Here is a 24189-nt window from a genome sequence, read left to right as displayed (position 1 = left end):
AAAAAAAAAAAAAAAAAAAAAAAAAAAAAAAAAAAAATCACACAAGTGGTGTTAACTGTGTGTCATTCTGCAACGTGCTTGGAGCATCTTGTGTGGTTTCTCACATCCTTCCAGTGGTGCAGGTTCATTTACTGCCTGTTGGTGATTCCCTTGGAGAATAGATCCCAGTTGTCTGTGCTGTGCTGTGATGACCATGCAGCATGTTTCTGATGACCCGCCTTTACCCCGCGGTGGCAGGGACTGGAATGTCCCCTCGTGTCCCTGTGCTCAGGTGCAAACTTGTCGGCACAGCCCACACCCAGAAGAATTCTCGGGTCAGGGAATGGGCACCTTAATGCCACTAAAATTCCCAAAGTGCTTTTCCAGTTGTTTAGGTCAGTTTGAACTCCTATTTGGGGCCAAGAAGAGTTATTATTTTCTCACTTCCTCTCCAGGTTTCGTGGGACCCAACTTTTACAGTTCTTTTAACAGAAAGAATACAAAATTGCAAATACAGATTTAGACATGAAAGTGGATATTTACTTAGAATGAGAAAATAAGTCACCACAAATGCTTTAAAATGTACCAGAAAGATCATACAATCTAGAAAAAACACATTTTAAAAAGTTAAAGACTTGCCTGACACACCTCTGCAATACTCTTTTTCTACGTTATGTTGCCACATACTCCTTGACTGCCTATTCCTGACAATGATTTTGTCATTTCATTTTCCCTAGATTCTCAAAAGATATTTAGGTTTTTTTCCTTTGGCATTGCTGATTAAAATGATTTTATTATTTTTATTTTTTTATTACAGACATCTTATTCACATTACCCTAAAATTCACCATTTTTAAAGCGTACAATTCAGTGGTTTTCAGTATATTTCAGTGTTGTGCAACCATCACACTAATTCCAGAACATTTCCATAACCCCCCAAAGAAATCCCAAACCTATTAGCAGTCACCTCCAATTTCCCCCTCCCCTCAGCCACTACCAACCAATAACCTACTTTCTGTCCCTATGGATTTGCCTATTCTGGACATTTCATTTAACTGGAATCATACAATATGTGCCTTCTGTGTTTGGCTTCTGTTACTTACCATCATGTTTTCAAGGTTTATCCATGTTACAGCGTGAAACAGTACTTCCATCCTTTTAATGACAAATGGTATTCTGTTATGTGGATCTATCACATTTTGTTTAACCGTTTACCAGTTGATGGACATTTGGGTTGTTTCCACTTTTTTGCTATTATGAATAATGCTGCTATGAACATTAGTGTACTAGATTTTGTGTGAACATAAAACATACCTTTTCAGTTCTCTAATCTATCTATCTAACATACCAAGGAGTAGAATTGCTGAGTTTAATTCTATGTTTAACATTTTTAGAAACTGCCAGACTGCTTTTTAAAGCAGCTGCCCCATTTTACATTCCCACCAGGAAGGTATGAGGGTTCCAGTTTCTCCATGGCCTCTCCAACACTTGTTTTCCTTTTTCGTTTGTTTGTGTGAATTGGTATCTTGTGGCTTTCATTTGCATTTCTCCAATGATTAATGATGTTGAGCCTCTTTTCATGTGCTTGTACCTCATGTGATAAATTACAAGTCTTATTTATTCATACTTAGATGTAGATTATTTTTACAGTTTTATTTTTGTGTACAGATTTGCTTAACCATCACTGAATTTCTAGGTCAGGTTCAGGTAACTGAAGAGCCTTTATAAGTAGTTTATATTGTCTAGACCCAAGGTATGCTGCAAACCCAGTCTGGAGCAAAATGGGAAATAACATCTTTCTAAAGACAGGCTTAGAAATCCTAATCCAGTAATTTAAGATGTTTCCTTTCTCGGGTAGCAGGGCTGAGTTATACCTGGCTGCTAGGCCACCATTCACAGGGATAGCCAAGAAAACAGGGTACAGGCCACCAAAAACAAGACCAATCAGTCCACCTCATGTTATGGTACAGGTTTCACAATGTAAATCACCTGTATTCAAAGGTAAGCTTACAAAACCTTTGTAAGATATGTGTGCCATCAAAAATGGGATCACTGCCATTGGTAAGCCAGCAGCTACAGGAGCCTGTGTCACATGTAGGATGCATCGAAAGAGGCTTTTTTTTTTGCAGTACGCGGGCCTCTCACTGCTGTGGCCTCTCCCGTTGCAGAGCACAGGCTCCGGACGCGCAGGCCCAGCGGCCATGGCTCATGGGCCCAGCCGCTCCACGGCATGTGGGATCCTCCTGGACCAGGGCATGAACCCGTGTCCCCTGCGTCAGCAGGCGGACTCTCAACCACTGTGCCACCAGGGAAGTCCCCTCTATTCAGATTCTTTGCCCATTTTCTAATTGGGTTATTTCTCTTCTTATTGTTGACCTGTACGAGTCCTTTATATATTCTGGATACTAGACCCTTATCAGACCCAATATGATTTGTAAATATTGTAAATATCTTCTCTAATTCTGTGGGTTGTCTTTTTATTTTCTAAATAGTATCCTTTGGCGGGTGGGGGGAGGGATACATTAGGAGACTGGGATTAACAAACATACACACACTACTATGGATAAAATAGGTAAACAACAAGGACCTACTGTATAGCTCAGGAAACAGTATTATGTAATAACCTATAAGGGAAAAGAATGTATATATATATATATATATATATATATATATATATATATGAGTATATAAATAAAACTGAATCGCTGTGCTGTATACCTGAAACTTACATGATATTGTAAACGAACTATACTTCATTAACAAAAATGGTATCCTTTGATGCACAAAAGTTTTAACTTTTGATGAGGTCCAGTTTATCTGATTTTTCTTAGGTCACATGTGCGTTTGGTGTCCTATCCAAGAAGCTGTTGCTTATTCCATAGTCATGCAGATTTATACTTATGTTTTCTTCTAGGAGTTTTGTAGTTGTAGCTCTTTTTTAAAAAAATTTATTTATGTATTTATTTATTTATTGGCTCCATTGGGTCTTAGTTGTGGTAGTTGTATCTCTTAAATATAGGCCTTTGAAACATTTAGAGTTAATTTTTGTTTATGGCATAAGACAGGGTCCATCTTCATTCCTTTCTTGTGGATATCTAGTTGTCCTAGCACAGTTTTTGGAAAATATTGTTCTTTCCCCATTGAATGGTCCTGGCACCCTTGCTGAAAATCAGTATCATCCACAAATTGTATAAGTTTATTTCTGGACTCTCAGTTCTATTCCACTGATCTGTTTAGTTACCTTTATGCCAGTACTGCACTGTCTTGATTACTGTAGCATTATAGTAAGTTTTGAAATCAGAAAGTGTGAGTCCTCCAACTTTGTAGTTCCTTTTTGAGATAGTTTGGCTAGTCTGGGTCCCTAGAATTTCCATATGAATTGTAGGATTAGTTTGTCAATTTTTGCAAAGTATTTAATTAGGATTTTGATATGGATTGCATTGAATTTGTCTGTGTACATGGCTGTCTTTCCATTTATTTGTCATCTTTAATTTCTTTCAACAATGTCTTATGGTTTTCAGTGTACAAGTCTTACACATCTTCAGTTAAATTTATTCTTTTTGCTACTGTTGTAAATGCAATTGTTTTCTTAATTTCACTTTCATATTGTTCATTGTTAGTGTATAGAAGAACAACTGATTTTTGTTTTTTGAACTTTTTCCTCTAACCTTGCTGAACTTGTTTATTATAAGCAGTAATACGTTTGGTTTGTGTGAGTGTGTGAGTGGATTCTTTAGGGTTTTCTATATATATGATCATATCATTGGACTCCAGTGGTAATTTTACTTCTTTTCTACACTGGATGTATTTTATATAATTTTTTTATTTAGAACTTCCTTGCCCTGGCTAGAACCTCCAATACAATGTTTAGTATAAGTGGTGACAGTGGACATCCTTGTCTTTTTCCTGATCTTAGGGGGGAAGCTTTCAGTCTTTCCCCATTAAGTATGATGTTAGCTGTTGGTTTTTCATAGATGCCCTGTATCAGCTTGAAGAAGTTCCTTTCTATTTTTAGTTTATTGAGTGTTTTTATCTTGAAAGAATGTTGAAATCTGTCAAATGCTTTTTGTACATCTGTTCATCATGTAGGTTTTGTGTTTTATTCTATTAATATGGTGTATTATATTGATTGATTTTCATGTTAAGGCAACCTTATGTTTCTGTAGTAAATCCCACTTGGTTAAGGTGAATAATCCTTTTCCTATGCTCTTGGATTAGATTTGCTAATATTTTGTTGAGGAGTTTTACCTCTATATTCACAAGGTATATTGACCTGTCTAATGCCTTTATCTGCCTTAGGTTGGAGTGTGTTGTTTAATGTGCACATATTTGGAAGTTTTCTAAATTTCCCTCTTTTTTTTTAAATTATTATGGTCAGAGAACATATCTTGCATGATTTGAATCTTTAAAAAGGGGTAGAGACTTGGGGACTTCCATGGGTAGTCCAGTGGTTAAGACTTCGCCTTCTGATGTAGGGGGTGTGGGTTTGACCCCTGGTCAGAGAGCTAAGATCCCACATGGCCTATGGCCAAAAAAAACAAAAAATAAAACAGAAGCAATATTGTAACAAATTCAGCAAAGACTTTGAAAAAATGGTCAAAAAAATAATACACAATTAAAAAATGTGTAGAGACTTGTTTTATGGCCCAACATATGTTCTGTCCTGATGAATGTTCTGTATGAACTTGAAGGTGTATTCTGCTGTTGTATCTATGAAGTCGAGTTGGTTTATAGTCTTGTTTAGATATTCTCTTTCCTTGCTTGATATTCTGTCTAGTTTTTCTATCCATTATTGAAATTGAGATATTGAAGTCTCCATCTATTATTGTTGAATTGTCTTTTTCTTCCTTGGATTCTGTCAGTTTTTGCTTTGTGTATTTTGAGCTCTCTGTTGTTATGTATATTATAATTCTTATATCTTCTTGATGGATTGACCTTCATATTATTGTATAATGTTCTTCTTTGTCTATCATAGCATTTTTGTCTTAAAGTCTATTTGGTCTGATGTTAGTGTATACACTGTAGCTCTCCTTTGGTTCCTATTTATATGGAATATCTTTTTCTGCCCTTTTACTTTCAACCTAAATCTAAATCTAAAGTAGGTCTCTTGCAGGGCTCCATGTAGGTGTAGTTTGATCATGTTTTCTAGTTTGTTATGCCAAATCCTTGCTTTTTGGGGGAGCAGTTAATCCATTTACATAATATGTAATTACTGATAAGAAAAAATTCACTTCTGCCATTTACTATTTGTTTTCTATGTTTTAAGTCTTTTTTGCTCCTCAGTTACTGTCTTCTCTTGTGGGTAAATAACTATTTGATAGTGTACCATTTTCATTCCCTTATCATTTCTTTTACTATATATTTTGAGTTGTTTACTTAGTGGTTGCCCTGGAGATTACAGTTAGCATTTTAAGTTATAACAAAACAGTTATTATTAATATCAGCTTAATTGTGTACAGAAACCTTGCTGCATTCTTCTCTCTCTGCTGTTGTCACAAAGTGTATCTTTATACATTGTGTGCTCATCAACATAGACCTGTAATCATTGCTTCATGTAGATGTGGTTTACATAAGATAGAAAAAAAGGAGTGACAAACAAAAATGCATTTATATTGTGTTTTGTATTTACCTGTGTAATTACCCCTAGTGATGGCCACTACTTCACATAGACTCAAGTTACTACTTAGTGTCCTGTCACTTCTGCCTGAAGGACTCCCTGTGGCATTTCTTGTAGGGCAGCTATGAACTTCGAGTGTTGTTGCTCTGGGGAGGTCTCAATGTCTCCCTCATTTTTGAACTACAGTTTTGGTGGATAGAATTTTTCATTGACAGCTTTTTGTCCTTTTAAATTTCAGCAATTTGAATGTCATCCCATTGCCTTGCTGGTCTCCATGGTTTCTGATGAGATATGGGCCTTTCATCTTACTGAGGGTTGATTCCACGTGATGAGTTGCTCCTCTTTTGCTGTGTTCATGAGTCTCTCTTTGGCTTTTGCCACTTTGATTATGACGTATCTAGGTGAGTGTTTGAGTTTATCCTACCTGAGCTTCTTGGACATGTAGATCAATGCTTTTCATTAGATAGGAAATGTTTTAGGCCATTGTTTCTTCAGATATTCTCTGTGTCCCTTCTCTCTCCTGTGCTTCTGAGATCCCCAAAATGTGTATGTGGAGCACTGTGGTGGCACCCACAGGTCTCTGAGGCTCTATTCATTTTTCTTCTTCTTCTTTTTTTTTTTTTTTCCCAAGCCTGGACAGTCTTAATTGATCTATCTTCAGGTTCACTGGTTCTTTCCTCTTCCTGCTAAAATTTGTTGTTGAGCCCCTATAGAGAAATGTTAATTTTAGTTAGTATGCTTTTCAGTTCCAGAGTTTCTATTATTTTTTCTTTTATAATTTCTGTCTCTTTATTGTATTCTCTATCTGGTGAAACATCATTCTACTGTTCTCCTGTAGTTCTTTAGTCATGGTTTCCTTTAGTTCTTTAACTCTTAAAAGCTTATTTAAAGTCTTTGTCCAGGGACTTCCCTGGCGGTCCTGTGGTTAAGACTTTGCCTTCCAATGCATGTGGTGTGGGTTCGATCCCTGGTTGGGGAGCTAAGATCCCACGTACCTTGAGGCCAAAAAAACCAAAAAACATGAAAAAGAAGCAATATTGTAACAAATTCAATAAAGACTTTAAAAATGGTCCACATCAAAAAAGAAAAAAAATCTTAAAAAAAAAAATGATGTCTTTGTCCAGTAAGTCCAAGTGTCTATGCTTCCTCAGAGACAGTGTCTTTCAATTGCTATTTCTTCCTCTGTTGGGCCATATTTTCCTGTTTCTTTGTATGCCTTATTTTGTTCATTGGAAAGTGGACATATTGCATATTATTTTGTCATAACTCTGGAAACCATGTTCTCCCCTCACTCCAGGCTTTGTCGTTTCTGTTCCTTGGAGTTGTTCTTTGTTGGTAACTTTTCTGAGCTAATTTTGTGAAGTCTGTATTCTTTGTTGTTTGTGGCCACTGCAATCTCTGTTGAGAGCTTGGTGGTCTGCTAATGATTAGACGTTTCCTTAAATGCCTGCAACACAGAAATGTACCCATCTTTGGGTACATTTGGAGGCTGTGTGTGCATGTTGGGGCCTATTCATAATCAGCCAGGTGGCTTGTGTAGAGCTCAAGGTCAGCCAGAGGTGAGAGCTTAGTGCCTTCTCAGGCCTTTCTGGAGCATGGGCGCAGCTCTACACTTGCATGGACTTTTAGGTTCCCAAGAATACTTCAGAACTTTACAAAGCTCCTCTGGGCCTCTCATTCCCCAGCCTTTCATCCTCAGCTTTCTGATTAGGGTATTGTTTGCCCAGACTGTTATGTATTACCCCAGGCAATAGTGAATAAAACATTTGCCTGGAAATGTTTTCAACAAATATCCCTGGGTAGTAACTTTAGCACTGGGAGAATTCCTAGTCAGATAAAATAAAAATAAACCTTTTGATCTGGTCTTCCAGGGAGCCACCAGATGGGTTAAAAGAAATAATGACATTTCTTTGTGAAAGAGGCCCATTCTGCTCCCTCTGATACTATGACTGTGGGCTGTTATTTTCAAGGCTACTGCTGGGGAATGGGGGATGGGGCTGTAGTAAGAAAACCACACAGAGCTCACTGTTCTTACTGAGATTTAGCCATTTTTCTTTGAATAAACACTTCCTGTGTTGCTGTAAACCTTTGATAATTTTCAGAATTCCTAAAAAAGTTGATTATGACAGTTTTTCCATTGCTTTTATTGAGAGGTAGAATTTTACGTCTCCTTAGTTTGATATTTTTGCTGACATCATTCCTTAAATGTTTTTTTCCCCCTAATAATCTAGAAAAGTTTATTTCAGCATATTTAGATTACTGTAGAGTTTAGAAACATCCGTGAAGTTTCTTTCATGTAGGAATAGTAAAATTTTAGATCATTTCAAGTTTACTTGTCCAGAGATTAATTTTAAGATGCTTCCTTGTCCATCTGCGGTAAGTGCTTTGTAGCATGTTTTATAGTGGCTGGACCTCTGGTCCCAGGCTGCATTTCACTGCGTGGGGTGAGCTGGCACAGGGCAGCAGAAGTGTCACTGTTCACCAGTCCTGCTGGGGAAGGGTAGTGACAATCTAATTATACCAACATGACTTCGAATCACATCAGCGTATCCCAAACCACTTTAACTTCCTCTTTATTAGATTCCAAAACGTCCATAAACAATTACTTTTACAGAGTTTTCAAAAGCGTATGACTGTGTGAATACCATGGGAAGCCAGGGCCTTTGTAAAGGGCCCACATGAGTGAGGGGGTCATGAAGCTTACACTTCATTAGCTTTGTAGTAAATCTGCCTCAGGGTATGTATCACTGTTTTAGCTTGTATTTCCTGAGTTTAATGAGTTTGTGTTTATTTTTATGTTATTTGCTATGGGGATTTCTTCTTCATTAAATTACCTATTTGTGTCCCGTGTTAATTTTCCTGTTAGTGTGTTTGCTTTTTCCTACCAATTTATAGGATCTCTATAGATTGTGGATACTTTTCAAATAATATGTTAGAAATACCTTATCCTAGACTCTAGACTGTCACTTGCCATATGAAGTTTAAATTTTGATGTAAATATGTAAATATTTTCTTAAGTGATTTTTGTCTTATTTAAGAAATATTTCCATATGCTAATATTATAGAGAAATTTTCTTATAATTTCTTCTAAAAGTTAAAAAAGTTTTTACGTGCTCGTCTATAATCTACATGTTTACTTTTATGTGTAGTATGAAGTAGAATTGTTTTAGTTATTGTTTTTTAACCGATGGCCAGTTACCCCAGGATTTTGGGACTGTGTATGTGGATCTGTTTATGAAATTTCTATTTTGGCTTTGGTCTCTTTGTGAGTTCTGACACTGGTAGCCTTATAATAAGTTGAGGTTTTTCTTAGGGCAATTTTCTTATATTTCTTTAATTAAAAAATTTTATTCTTAAATATTTTACCCATGAATTTTTTTTTTCTGGCCACACCACGTGGCATGTGGGATCTTAGTTCCTGATCAGGGATCAAACCCGTGCCCCCTGCAATGAAAGTGTGGCGTCTTAACCACTGGACCACCAGGGAAGTCCACCCATGAACTTTTTAATTAGTGTGTTGGGTTCGGTGAGAAACTGTTAGGATCTTTGATTGGATTTGTGTTTTATTTATAGGTGTATTAGAGGAGAATTGACATAATTTTATTTTGTTTTATTTTTGTCACTTAAAATTTTTTTATTGAAATGTAGTGGATTTATAATGCTGTGTTAGTTTTCATTGTACAGCAGAGTGATTCAGTTATATAGAGATATAGATATATAGATATATCTATATATGTATTCCTTTTTAGATTCTTTTCCATCATAGGTTATTACAAGATATTGAGTACAGTTCCCTATGCTACACACCTGAATGGTACCTCTCCATCCATGACTGCAGTTCTATGAAAGAGAACTTATGTTTGTTTCTTTTATATATGGTAGTATGTTGTTTATTTTATATATGGTAGTATGTATATTTTAATCCCAAACTACTAATTTATCCCTCCCCCCAACCTAATTTTAGTATTAAGCATTTGCATCCATAGATATTTATTCAAGAATACATTTTAATGTATTCTGGTACAATTAAATGAAAGGTTTGGGAATTAAGTACATTACATGTGATAAATGTGGGTCTGGTGTAGCTTGCTTGAGATTCTTTTCCCTGCCTGAGAATTTTAGCTGCCCCTGCCCACCCGGAAACCCACAAACAAACAAAATTCAAACCAACAGTAGAAATAAAAGTATCGTACCAGATGAATAGGGTGCTTTAACAGCTTTGGCCTTGCTCTTTGATTGTAAAAACATTTAAGTTTGAAATACTGAGCTTTGATGAAATAGTACAAGAAGAGTACTAGATGATTTAACTAATTTTTTTTCCAGTTGAAAGAGGAAGTTGATATGTTTAGTTCCATCAGAAGAATGGCCCATTTAACATGTTAAACCTGCCCCTAGGTTCTTCAGAACCTTTTTTTTTGTCTTGTTTTTTTGGATTCCATACATATGTGTTAGCATCCGGTATTTGTTTTTCTCTTTCTGAGTTAACTTCACTCGTATGACAGACTCTAGGTCCATCCACCTCACTACAAATATCTCAATTTTGTTGCTTTTTATGGCTGAGTAATACTCCATTGTGTATATGTGTCACATCTTCTTTATCCATTCATCTGTCAGTGGACACTTAGGTTGCTTCCATGTCCTGGCTATTGTAAATAGAGCTGCAATGAACATTGTGGTACATGACTCTTTTTGAATTATGGTTTTCTCAGGGTATATGCCCAGTAGTGGGATTGCTGGGTCGTATAGTAGTTCTATTTTTAGTTTTTTAAGGAACCTCCATACTGTTCTCTATAGTGGCTGTATCAATTTACATTCCCACCAACAGTGCAAGAGGGTTCCCTTTTCTCCACACCCTCTCCAGCATTTATTGTTTGTAGATTTTTTGATGATGGCTATTCTGACTGATGTGAGGTGATCCCTCATTGTAGTTTTGATTTGCATTTCTTTAATGATTAGTGACGTTGGGCATCCTTTCACATGTTAGTTGGCAATCTGTATATCTTCTTTGGAGAAATGTCTATTTAGGTCTTCTGCCCATTTTTGGATTGGGTTGTTTGTATTTTTGTTATTGAGCTGCATGAGCTGCTTGTAAATTTTGGAGATTAATCCTTTGTTGCCTCATTTGCAAATATTTTCTTCCATTCTGAGGCTTGCAGTGACAGTTTTTCTTCTGAAAGATCAGCTGTTAACCTTATGGGGATTCCCTTGTATGTTATTTGTTGTTTTTCCCTTGCTGCTTTTAATACTTTTTCTTTGCATTTAATTTTTGATAGTTTGATTAATATGTGTCTTGGCGTGCTTCTCCTTGGATTTATACTGAATGGGACTCTCTGCGCTTCCTTGACTTGATTGACTATTTCCTTTCCCCTGTTAGGGAAGTTTTCAACTATAATCTCTTCAAATATTTTCTCAGTCCCTTTCTTTTTCTCTTCTTCTGAGACCCCTATAATTCGAATGTTGGTGTGTTTAATGTTGTCCCAGAGGTCTCTGAGACTGTCCTCAATTCTTTTCATTCTTTTTTCTTTATTCTGCTCTGAGGTGGTTATTTCCACTATTTTATCTTCCAACTCACTTATCTTTTCTTCTGCCTCAGTTATTCTACTATTGATTCCTTCTAGAGAATTTTTAATTTCATTTATTGTGTTGTTCAGTTTGTTTGCTCTTTAGTTCTTCTAGGTCCTTGTTAAAGGTTTCTTGTATTTTCTCCATTCTATTTCCAAGATTTTGGATCATCTTTACTATCATTATTCTGAATTCTTTTTCAGGTAGACTGCCTATTTCCTCTTCATTTGTTTGGTCTGGTGGGTTTTTACTTTGCTCCTTCATCTGCTGCATATTTCTCTGTCTTCTCATTTTGCTTAACTTACTGTGTTTGGGGTCTCCTTTTTGCAGGCTGCAGGTTCATAGTTCCCATTGTTTTTGGTGTCTGCCCCCATTGGGTAAGGTTGGTTCAGTGGGTTGTGTAGGCTTCCTTGTGGAGGGGACTGGCGCCTGTGTTCTCGTGGATAAGGCTTGATCTTGTCTTTCTGGTGGGCAGGACTGTGTCCGGTGGTGTATTTTGGGGTGTCTGTGTTCTTATTATGATTTTAGGCAGCCTCTCTGCCAATGGATGGGGTTGTGATTCTGTCTTGCTAGTTGTTTGGCATAGGGTGTCCAGCACTGGAGCTTGGGGGTTGTTGAGTAGAGCTGGGTCTTAGCATTGAGATGGAAATCTCTGGGGGAGCTTTCGCCATTTGATATTAAGTGGAGCCAGGAGGTCTCTGGTGGTCCAATATCCTGAACTCGGCTCTCCCACCTCAGAGGCTCAGGCCTGACACCCAGCTGGAGCACCATGATCCTGTCAGCCACATGGCTCTCTGAACCTGTTCCCTGTCTGTAGAACAGTGTCAGGGTTAGCACTTGGTTTTGCTGGGAGAATAAGTGCATGTAAAATGCCTGGATCTGACCTACTGAAATCAAGCAGGACCCACTGGGACTCCTGGACACAAAAGGCTTTTTGAAAAATGTGTCTTTTATTTTTACTTAAAAACCAAAGGAACTTTTGGGCCAACCCTATATAAATATATATATATAAACACACACACACACACACACACACACACCTAAATCACTTTGCTGTGCACCCAAGGTATTTTGTGTATATCAACAAACTTCCTCTAAAGTTTACGTAGAAAGACAAATACCCAGAGAAGCCAACATAATAATGAAGGAGTAAAACCAAGTTTAGAAGACTGACACTACCTGACTTCGAGGCTCACTATAAAGCTATGATAATCAAGATGGTGTACTATTGGCAAAATAATAGACACACAGATCACTGGAACAGAATGGATAGCCTAGAAACAGACTCATACAAACGTAATCAACTGACAACAAAGCAAAGCTGGCTCAGTGGAGAACAGATAGTGCTTTCAACAAATGGTGCTGTAACAACTGGACAACCACGTGCAAACTCTTCACAAAAATTAAAAATGGATCATGAACCTAAATATAAAACATAAAGATAACATTTATAGTGGATAACATAGAGGAGAAAATCTAAATGACCTTTGGTTTGGCAATGACTCTTTAAATAGAACACCAAAGGCGTGATATGTGAGAGAAATGATAACCTGGACTTCATTAATACTGAAAACTTCTGCTCTGCGAAAGGCACTGTCAAGTGGGTGAGAAGACAAGCCACAGACAGAAAATATTTGCAGAAGTTATATCTGAGGACTGTTATCCAAAGTAGACAAAGAACTCTTAAAACTCGACAGTTAGAAAACGAACAAGCTGATTGAAAAATGGGCAAACTACCTGAACAGACACCTTGCCAAAGAAGATACACAGATGGAAAGTAAGCATTAGTAAAAATTTCATATTTCATTAAGGAATTACAAATGAAAACAACAATGAGATACCACTACACATTTGTTACGGCCAAAATCCAAAATACTGGTAACACCAAATGCTGACGAGGATGCGGAAGCAACAGGACTCTTGTTCATTGGTGATGGAAATGCAAAATGGTGCGGCACTTTGGAAGGCAGTTTGGCAGTCTCTTACAAAACCTTGCATGCACTTACCATATGATCCTGCAGTCGTGCTCCTTGATATTTACCCAAATGAACTGAAAACTTATTTCCAAGCAAAAACCTGCACGCGAATGCTTATAGCAACTTTACTCATAATTACCCAAACCTGGAAGCAACCAAGATGGCCTTGGTTGCTTCCATCCTGACAATGGAATATTATTTAGCAGTAAAATAAGTTGTTAAGCCATGAAAAGACTTGGAACCTTAAATGCAATCTTTGATGCAAATTACTAAATGAAGGCAATCTGAAAAGGTGCATACTGTATGATTCTAAACATATGACATTCCAGAGAAAGTGAAACTATGGAAACAGTAAGATCGGTGGTTGCCCAGGGATTTGAAGGGAGGGAGGGAGGGCGGGATGAATAGGTGGGGTATGGGGTTTTTTTAGAGCAGTGAAACTATTCTGTATGATACTACAATGGTGGATACTAAAATGTCAGTATTTATTTGTTGAATTCCATAGAATGTACCAAGAGGGAACCCTAATGTAAACTGTGGACCTGGAGTGATGATGATGATGTGTCAGTGCGGGGTCATCCAGTGTACCCATGTGCCCCTCGGGTGGGAGATGCTGATGACGGGGGAGACTGGGTGTGTAGGGGGAGGAGTATGTGGGAACTCTCTGTATTTTTGCTTGATTTTTGCTGTGAATTCCAAACTACTCTAAATAAGTCTATTAGTTAAATAGAATTTAAAAATGCAGTGTTCAGCTGTATGTGGGGGCAGAAGGTGTGGGACCTGCTCGCTCATCAAGTCAGAGGAGAATGGTAGCCATCCTAACAAGGACAGGGTTGTCAAGGACTAAGTTCTGTGATTTTAAGGGGAGATTCAGGTGCTGCCCTTTTATCTGTGGCCTTCTCCTCGCCTTCAACCCCAGAGTGTCCAGGATCTGTTAGGCATATAATTTAATATTTTAATATTTAATAATTTTATAATTTTAATAATTAAAAATTGTTATTTTTAATCTTTATGCCTTAGCAGTGTTTCAGAATTTTCATCAGATTACAAGTGGGTGTGGTGATTTCAGGACTAATTCACTCTAAGCTCAGCTGTGGAGGGAACATGTGGTTTCCTTATTTTTGTGTGTAACTAGTCCATCTTATTCATGAATCTTGCATCTGCTTGAAAGTTGGGGCACGTTAAGCATACAGTTGAATATTTTTAATCTTTATGCTTTACGAGTGTTTTTAGATTATTTAATTCTGTTTAATTCAAACAGAGCCCTTAGGTGCTTAGGGCCCTGGAAGCATGGTCCATAGACTGAGGGTGTCTGCATCTCACAGGAGCCTTCCAGAAACACAGGATTTGGGGCCCCCTGCAGCTAGAGTAAAAGGCTGGAAACACAACACACACCAAGAAGTCAGCAGGTGTGCAGCCCTAAGGGGATTCTTCCCTCTCAGAGTGGGCAGGTCCTCAGCCAAGGCAGGGAGGCCATGAGGCTTGATGGGCAGAGGAAGGGGGCTTGGTAGAAGGAGAGGGAACTTGGTAAATGGTTGTGGGTCCTGGTCTCCCATCTCCTAGCAGAGGGGAGGGGGCCATGGAGCAGAGCACCCAACAGGCCTGGACTCAGCAGAGCAAACGAAGGGGGGAGGGGGAGGAGGCACCGAGTGTTGCATTTACCAGGCCACTTGGGCTTCCCGAGGGGTGTAAGTGGTACTCAGAAGATCTCACAGCTTTTTGCTTTTTCACTGTCATGGCCATTCTTGTATATACCTTTTTCGATACTTGTCTGGTTATTTCCTTGGGATGAACCCCTAAAAGTGATGTTGTAGCAGGTGCAGATTGAGCTATGTTGTGTTTGTGAAACACCCGCTGGATTTCAAAGACGCGGTGTCCATCAAACAGTGTATAATAGCTTGTTAATAATTTTGTATCTTGTTTACATGCTGAAATAATATTTTGGATGGCTTGAGTTGGGTAGACATATGATTAATTTCTTTTTGATATGGTTTCTAAGAAATTTTAAATTACACCTGATGCTTGCCTTTCTCTTGGGCAGTGCTTCCTGGAGGGAAGCAGAATGTGACCCACAGAACAGTAATTGTCCAGCATGGTAGAAGCAAGTGTTTAAAGCAGGTCCCACCTTTCCGCTGTTCAGGTTCACATACCCTGTTCTTCCCAGGGAGACTTTAGGAATGCCCGTGCCTGCATGACTTGAACCCTAACCCTGTCCTCCCCAAGAGGGCACAGGCTTGTGTCTCCCCCAGCTCAGGGTCTGGACATGGTTTGCAGGCACCTGGGTCTGATCTGCAAGGAGACCTTCTGGATCACTTCCACCTCCCACATCAGAGATGGGCAGGATGTCCCTGCAGGGCAGCGACTGTCACAGCCCCATCCTGTGGCCCCGGGATTGGTTGGCAGGTGTAGGGTCATCTGAGATCATTGTTGACCAGGCTTGGTGTTTCTCTAGTACTAAAATTCCCAGAAACATTTCATAGGCTTCGGTGTATACCCATCCTCTGAGCTCTGAGAGCTAATAACCAAAGCCAGAATCCTGGTTTCTTTGTCTCCTAGCAACAGATTCTCTCACCAGGCCTTATTTTTTTTGAACTTTTTATTGAAGTCTAACATATTACACACATTGTTAGGTGCACAGCTCAATGTTTTTTTTACAAAATGAACATCTCTGCGTAACAAGCGCCCAGATCCACTCTGCTCCAGAATGGAGGTCCTGAGAGCATCTTTGTGGCCAAACTTGTGTTGCGGGCTGGGCTTGGGCTGCCGCGTGGAGGGGGAATGAAGCACCAGCTCTCAGGACAGTAGCCAGGATGCTCCCAGGCTGCCGGGAGCTGGGGAGAGGTGAACAGGAAGGACGGGGTGTGTTACAAACCACAAGTCGAGGGAAGTTCAAAAGTCAGGTACTCAGGATGACGGAAGGAAAATAGCTAGATCAGATGTAGTGGATCTTCCTACAGTAAACAGCTTAAACTCCCCCATTAACAAAGATTTACTCAGAGAATACAGTTGTGTCATAAGCTTTTAAAAAACAGCATGGGTAAAACAAAGGGACCAGGAAAGGTTAAAAATAATGGACAAAGATGTACAGGACAGGTCCAGATGAAAAGAAACAATATTAAATCAAGGCAGAAGGCATCAAAAAGAATGAGTAAAAGGTCATTTTATGGTAACGAAAAGAAAGTGCTACAATGAAGATAAAATTGCCCCGATCATTTGCTAAAAATATAACCTCAAAATACGTAAAATAAAAACTGTGAAAAATACGGTGAGAAATTGACAAATATCGCAGTTGTCATCTCAAAGTTGCTCATTTCTGTTTTTGAGAGTAAGGCAAAATGAATAAAGATAGGAAATAATTTAATGATATAAAAGGACACTTTAATAGTTTTATAACCAATATTCTGTCCCACCAGAAAATACCATTTATTTCAAGTATTGATGAATCACTTAAAACATTGATTATATTCTAGGTCTTAAGGAAAACATCAGCTTATTCTAAAATGTAGAAATGATGGATCTATGACCACCATTCTGTAAAGCTAGAATTTAATAAAGGGATAGGTTAAAAAATCGTCATTTTAAAAAAGGCAAACAAATAAAAATGAATAAATAAAAACATCTACTAGGCCAAATAACCCTTGGATAAGGGGGGAAATCAAAACTCTTAAAATATAGCTTGATATCTTATATATAAAGTGCACAAAACAGTAATACTGTTTTAGGAAGCCTTCATTTGTAGCCTAAGTATAAATATGCGCAGAAATAAGAAGAACCAAATATTGAGTGAAAAATTTCAAAAAGGACATAACAACAGTAATACTCTCTATCAGATATGCATGATCATAGGAAAATGTATAGTTTTGGTACTTTTATTGTTAAGCAGGAAAAAATTTTTTAAATGAACTGGACATGCCACTCAAGTAAACTAGGAAAAAAAGCAATAATCCACATCTAAGTAAAAATAGGAGGGAATAAAGATAAAATTGGAGATGAAAAATTAGGAAACATAAAAAGAGTAGAACTGATGAATAAACCTAAGAGCTCGTTCTTGGAAAACACCAATAAGATAAAGAATCATGTGATAAGAATAATCTTCCCCCAAAGCAGAAAAACAAAGAAAATTATATTGAACAAGAGGGGTAGGTAATGCAGAGGTAAGCATTTAAATATAAGAAATGTTTGTGCACCTCTAATATATTTGAACATCATATTGAAACAGATGTTTTTCTTTGAAAAGATACCATCACATTTTCTTAAGAAGTAAAATCCAAAACGGACTAGTATCCAAGGAAGAAATAGAAAAGCTGTATTCAAGGAAATTTTTATAAAGGAAAAGGAATGAGGGGAGATGTTTCCAGCTAGCTATTAAAATGTATTACTGGCACTTCACTAAAACTAGAGACAGAAAGCTCGGAAAAAAATTTTCCCCTGGTAGGAAATGTATTAAAGTATTTGATAAGTGTTGAGTTTAACAAATCAATAAGAAAAAAAGAGACTATTCCAGTAGAAAAATCAGTAAAAAGTTAATGAATGTGCAGTTTCAAAAAAGAACAAATATAAAAGGCCAATAAACATAAGAAGCATGGTTTGAGTCCTGTTAAAACACCTCACTAGTAATTAAATCAGAGAAATTGATGACAAGATGACTTTTTTGTTGTTCAGGTAGCCTGGACTTTGGGATTAGATACTTAAGTTCATGTCATCCCTGGCAATCTTCAGCATGTGATTTGGGGCAGGTTGCTTTAATTTTCCAAGCCTCAGTTTTCTCACCCGTAAAATAAGCATAATAGTTCCTGACTCTTGGGACTGTTGTGAGGGTTAAATGAGAAAATTTATGCAGAATTTTTTTTAATGCTATGCCTGGATCATTATTAATAAATATCAGCTGCTAGTGTTATGTTAGTATTGATATATTTTGCCTATTGAATCAAAAAAGAGTTAAAGGATGGTAAAACCCATTGCTGGTGAAGGTGTGAAGAAATGAGCTCTCACGTACCGCCCTTTGCCTGGATGTGCTCTCGGAGAGTAGGGCCAATGTCTGACCTATTTATTGTTGTCGTGACATTTCCTTTTGATGTTTTAGCCCAGAATGCCTTCTAAAAATAAGAAGGAGTCAGCTAACCACCCCCCTCCCCATGAATCCTAACAAATGTGAACATAGACTTTTTTTCTTTTGGTGGGAGGTCAACTTTACAGTGGTTTCTGAAACTAAGCCTATAATAAAATACACAATATGCTTTTTCAAACTCTCATACCTATTATGTAAATAACCAGTTTCATTATTCTGAGGACGAAAAGAATTGCCAATTTTACTTATAAAAATTACAGAGCTAAAATTGCATCTTGAACAGTGTAATTTGCTTTCTAAAATTTCTATGTATGTATTATGTCTCTAGATTTCAGACTGTTGCCCCTTGACATTTTGTAAGTTTGCATTTGTTTTCATTTGCCCATCTGTCACATTTTCCCCAAATATGATTGTCTTGTCTGTGAGTATTCCTTAATAGGCTATTATCTCATGGATAGATATCAATGTGATGAGGATACAGATGCCACCCTTGGCAGGGGCATCACTGAGAAATGAAATCAGATGCCTGTTGCCATGGACCAGTTGTCTTTCCCCACTGGGTCCGGTTTCCCTGGAGACAGAAGACATGCCTGCCCAGGTTGAATGGTTGACTGGGGGAGTGGGCACCAGGACCAGCAGCCACAGTGACATCTCATCTCTCAGGACTCCTGTGATGGTCTTGTGTCCACTCTGGGGAACAGAGGGGTCCCCTCTCTCTGCCCTGGTGGTTTCTCTCTTGCCACCAGGTCTTGTTTTGCTGGCTGCCTTGGTTCAGAGTTGACTGCTGTCCATAGAGCTGGGGGTGGATAGTCCCTCTGCATCCCAGTCCATGTCTGGGGTTGCAGGAGGTTGTCACGGGAGCCAAGGGGAGCATCTTCCAGCAGCGCTGTCATCACAGAGCCCAGCCTGTGTGGAAGGAAGAGCCTGGTGCGTGACTGTCCTGCTCAGCTTGGTGGTGATCACAGTAAAACGCAGAGCTTACAAGGTCCTGCGCCTGCTGTGACCTGCGCTGGCCCAGGAGCCTTGTCTGTCCCCAGCAGGTCCTCAGGAACGGAGTTACTGTCAACATCATGCAGGCGACACAGGGCCCCAGACCACGCCTGTTGCCCCCACCCCACTCTGCCTCTCTGTTGTTTCTTTAAAATAATTAATTATATTTATTGTGGTGTAATTGATATGTAACATTATATTACTTTCAGGTGAACAACATGATGACTCGATATTTGTATTTATTGTGAAATACAGCGACCAACCCAAGTCTAGTTAACATCCATTACCGCACATCGTCACAAATTTTTTTCTTGTAAAGAGAACTTCTATGATCTACTCTCTTAGCTATTTTCATATACATAGTATAGCATTATTAACTGTAGTCACCATGCTGTACATTAGCTCCCCAGGACTTACTTATTTTATAACTGGAAGTTGTATCTTTTTACCCTCTTCACTCATTTCACCAAACTTCCTCAAACCTCACCTCTGGCAACCACCAATCTGTTCTCTGTATCTATAAACTAGTTTTGTTGTTTGTTTTGTTTTTTTATTTTAAATTCCATGTATAAGTGATATCATACAGTATTTATCTTTCTCTGTCTGACTTATTTAATTTAGTATAATACCCTCAAGGTCTATCCGTGCTGTCACAAATGGCAAGATTTCTTTCTTTTTTAAGGCTGAGTAATATTGAATAATATTCTATTGTATGTGTGTGTGTGTATGTTTTATATATGTGTGTGTGTGTGTGTGTGTGTGTGTGTTTCTTTATCCATTCATCCATTAATGTAGTGGCCCCCAACCTTTTGGGCACCAGGGACTGGTTTCGTGGAAGAGAATTTTTCCACGGACCGGCATGGGGAACGGTTTTGGGATGATTCAAGTGCATTACATTTATTGTGCACTTTATTTCTATTATTATTACATTGTAATATATAATGAAATAATTATACAACTCACCATAATGCAGAATCAGTGGGAGCCCTGAGCTTGTTTTCACTTGCCACTCACTGATAGGGGTTTGATATGAGTCTGCAAGCGATTTATTATGGTCTCTGTGCAGTCAAACCTCTCTGCTAATGATAATCTGTATTTGCAGCCGCTCCCCAGCACTAGCATCACCGCTTCAGCTCCACCTCAGATCATCAGGCATTAGATTCTCATAAGGAGCATGCAACCTAGATCTCTCGCATGCACAGTTCACAGTAGGGTCCGAGCTCCTATGAGAATCTAATGCCACCGCTGATCTGACAGGAGGCAGAGCTCAGGCGGTAATGTGAGTGATGGGAAGCAGCTATAAATACAGATGAAGCTTCGCTAGGTTGCGTGCCGCTCACCTCCTACTGTGCGGTACCGTCCGTGGCCTGGGGGTTAGGGACCCCTGCGTTAATGGACATGTAGGTTGTTTCCATGTTTTGGCTGTTGTAAATAATGCTGCAGTGAACATGGGGCTGCATATATCTTTTCAAGTTAGTGTTTTTGTTTTCTTTGGGTATATACACTAAAGTGGAATTGCTGGATCATATGATAGTTCTATTTTTAATTTTTTGAGGAACCTCCCTACTGTTTTCTATAGTGGCTTCACCAATCCACATTCCCACCAACAGTTCCCTTTTCTCCATATGGTCACCAATACTTGTTATCTCTTGTCTTTTTGATGGCAGCCATTCTGACAGGTGTGAGGTGATATCTCATTGTGGTTTTGATTTGCAATTCCCTGATGAATAGCGATGTTGAGCATCTTTTCATGTGTTTGTTTGGCCACCTGCATTTCCTCCAGAAAAATGTCTATTCAGATCTTCTGCCCATTTTAAAAATTGGATTGTTTGGGGGGTTTTGGTATTGAGTTGTATGCATTCTTTATATATTTTGGATACTAGCCCCTTTCAGATACATGATTTGCCAATACTTTCTCCCATTTGGTAGGGTGTCTCTTCATTTTGTCTGTGGCTTTCTTGGCTTGTGCCTGTCTGTTCCACGCTGCATGTGTTTTGGTGTGAACCCGTGCTCTTGGTGGAGGGCCAGACTCTGTTTGGATTGTACAACGTGGGCACACGGGTTTCTGCAGGATAATAATGAGGAGGTGCCTCCACAACGGGAACATGGGATTTCCTTCTCAGGGTGAAATGAGGAAGAATTGACATGGAATGAATGAGGTGAGGTGTCCACGGAGATGACCCTCTGAGAGACGGCCTTGAACCGTGTGGTGGAGGAGGTTTACGGTTACCCACGCCCACCCACGGTGGTCAGGATGTCTAGATTGTCAGGGAGAGATGACCAGAAAGATTGGACAGAACCACGGAGCTGAAATGTAATCATTTGTATTTTAACTTGAGATGAACTTTCGTTTCTTCCAGGGGACTAATCTCTGTGGGCTATTGTCTCTGGAGCCCTGGCCTAGGGGGGCTACCCCGACCAGCCAGACGTAGCCTTTCTGGACGATGGAGCACCAGCCATGCTGGGCTAGCAGTGGCAGCATCAGGTTGCCCAGCCTGTCCTGGTGCTGAATCCTGTGCTTTCCGGGCAGCTTCCTGGTTACTTTGTACCTTCCCACGTACCTCTTCCTGGCGGGCAAGTCATAAAGATGCTGGGCAACCTGGCTGCTGTGCAGCTCTTCTCTCCTGGTAACCAGTCCGTCGGTGCTCTGGCTGCTGCATTGACCTCTCATGGAATTAAAGAAAGATCCTGCAGGACGTGAGGACTGGATGGGAAGGGGTGGATGCTTCAGGACAAGGGGACATCCCTTCAGGAGGGGAGTCTTGGTGGCCAGGTTGCAGGGAAGGAAGAAAGGAACCCACTGCAAGGAGATAGAGCGGGGGTGGCCCCAGCCTGCCTGAGTTCACCAGGGTGGCCAACCTTGGCACTGACCGGCCTTTGAGGGTGGTACCCCTGCAGGGGGTGAGTCTCTGGCGGGCTGGACCTGGGCCATCTGTCTCAGGGCAGGGGCAGTGCTTACAGCCGGCATGATCCTAGGACTGCTGGTCACGAGACTCCCAACCATCTGGGGGCTGTGAGGACAGGGCTGGCCGTAGTGCTGGTGGCCATGCACAGCCAGCCCTTTGCATCTGAGCCTTAGGAGGGGAGTGGGAGCTCCCACCATACATGGCCTTGGCTCTGCTGCTTGAGGATCCAGGTGATCGTGACCCAAGGCCCAACATCAAGGGAACAGAAACAGCTTAGATGGTTTATCCTTTTCGGTTTCCCAGAATCATCTGTAGCCTCCCTGCTCACCTGCCAGCTCCAAGCTTGGTGGTTTGGACTTTCCCTGTAAGTTTGGGTGAGGTCCTGGGGTGGGTGCTGGTCTTTCTGGGACGTGGGCCTTTGCTTCAATGTCTGTCATAGCCCACGGCATACCTGTGACTAGGGCGAATGAGACAGGAATGAGCGTTCATGGGCTTCAGCACTGTTCTTTAAGGCCCAAATGATACCCAGGCCCCTGGTGGATGTTTAAAGGTTGTCCGTGTTTCATCCGAGACCCAGTCTTTTTTTTTTTAAGATTTTTTTTCTTTTTTGATGTGGACCTTTTTTTTTTTTTTTTAAGTCTTTATTGAATTTCTACAATATTGCTACTGTTTTATGTCTTGGTTTTTTGGCTGAAAGGCATGTGGGATCTTAGCTCCCCAATCAGGGATCGAACCCGCACCCCCTGCATTGGAAGGCGAAGTCTTAACCACTGGACCACCAGGGAAATTCCCGAGACCCAGTCTTGGCGTGGGAGGGGAGCCCTGCATTTGGTCCTGACTGTGCTGCCTAGAACCACTCAGACCTCAGTTTCCTTATCTGTTAGAGGAGGGGATTGCAAGGGCAGGAGCCCTTTCCAGGGTCTGGGGCCCCTTTGAGAATCTGATGAGGCTGTGGACCCGTCTCAGACATGCTCACCATTCTTAGGGCTGCATGGAGCCTCCCAGAGCCTGTTGGGCCTCCTGGCCTTGAGCTTTTCTGATTGTCATGAGTGAGAGCTAGGTCACCAGGCTCAGCCACGGGAACAGAGCTGGGGACTGGGCTCTGGCCCTGAGGTCCATCTGCTGTGAGCCTCAGGTGGGAATTTCCGTTCCTGCTGTGAACTGAAGCCAGTGGTGCCTGTGACCCTGGCTTTCTTGCTGAGTACTGACAGAGCATAAATCAGGATAGACGTCTTTTCTGACAATTCAATATTTCTTTTTTTTAACTCATATTTTCATGTTCACCCTGAAGGATGTCCTTTAGTTCAGAGGTCACAGGAAACCAAGGCCCGCGGGTGGCTGCCCGCCCCCAGATGTGTTTTATTTAGCTCATGCAGTGTTTCCAAATGTTTGTTTGCTAACACTTAAAACTTGGGAGAGTTCACAGTAAAATATGGATCACAAATCCTTTGGCAAAATTGGAAGATCTGGGGCTTCCCTGGTGGTGCAGTGGTTGAGAGTCTGCCTGCCGATGCAGAGGACACGGGTTCGTGCCCTGGTCTGGGAGGATCCCACATGCCGCAGAGCGGCTGGGCCCGTGAGCCATGGCCGCTGAGCCTGCGCATCTGGAGCCTGTGCTCCAGAGAGGAGCTGCAACAGTGAGAGGCCCGCGTACCGCAAAAAAAAAAAAAAAAATTGGAAGATCTGGCTGCACGGGGTCTGGATTCTCACAGAACAGCTAAGGGAAAGGCAGCTAGGCCCCTTCTACTGGGGATGCTCACTGGCTGCCATGGGCCCCCTCGGTGACCTTATCTTTGAAGGGCACTTCCTTGCCCCCCTGAGCGAGGGCTTTGGAACCTTGAGGCGGAGAGGGGACGCCTTCCTGAGTGCAGTGGCCCTCCCTGTCTGCACCCGGTACTCTGCACGCACAGGACCTGGCTCATTTGTGGCTCATTTGTCCTTCTCAGGCAGGTGGCGGGAGCAGGAGGGGAGTGTGCCCAGCAGAGCAGACTTGCAGCAGCTCTGGAGGTTCACCGAAAGGAATGCTTCCCAGTTTGATGATGTTCACTTATTCTGTTTCACTTTTTATGGATTTCCCAGGGAAAGGGATGGG

General features: G+C 40.4%; 2 protein-coding genes across 2 annotated transcripts in view; one reads left to right on the top strand and one right to left on the bottom strand.

Moving 5' to 3' along the window:
• ENTREP2 (endosomal transmembrane epsin interactor 2) overlaps positions 1-24189 on the top strand; it is a 372877-nt gene that overhangs the window by 91610 nt on the left and 257078 nt on the right. The window lies entirely within an intron of this gene.
• On the bottom strand, positions 1660-2037 carry LOC103089089 (transmembrane protein 126A-like). Its single transcript, XM_082931049.1, is given in 1 exon segment — positions 1660-2037. A coding segment is annotated over 1 exon segment (378 nt).

This window comes from Lipotes vexillifer, unplaced genomic scaffold (assembly GCF_000442215.2).
Source record: "Lipotes vexillifer unplaced genomic scaffold, Lipotes_vexillifer_v1.1 scaffold1467, whole genome shotgun sequence".
In the NCBI taxonomy this organism is placed as follows: Eukaryota; Metazoa; Chordata; class Mammalia; order Artiodactyla; family Lipotidae; genus Lipotes; species Lipotes vexillifer.
This window is presented reverse-complemented; position numbering and strand designations above follow the sequence as displayed.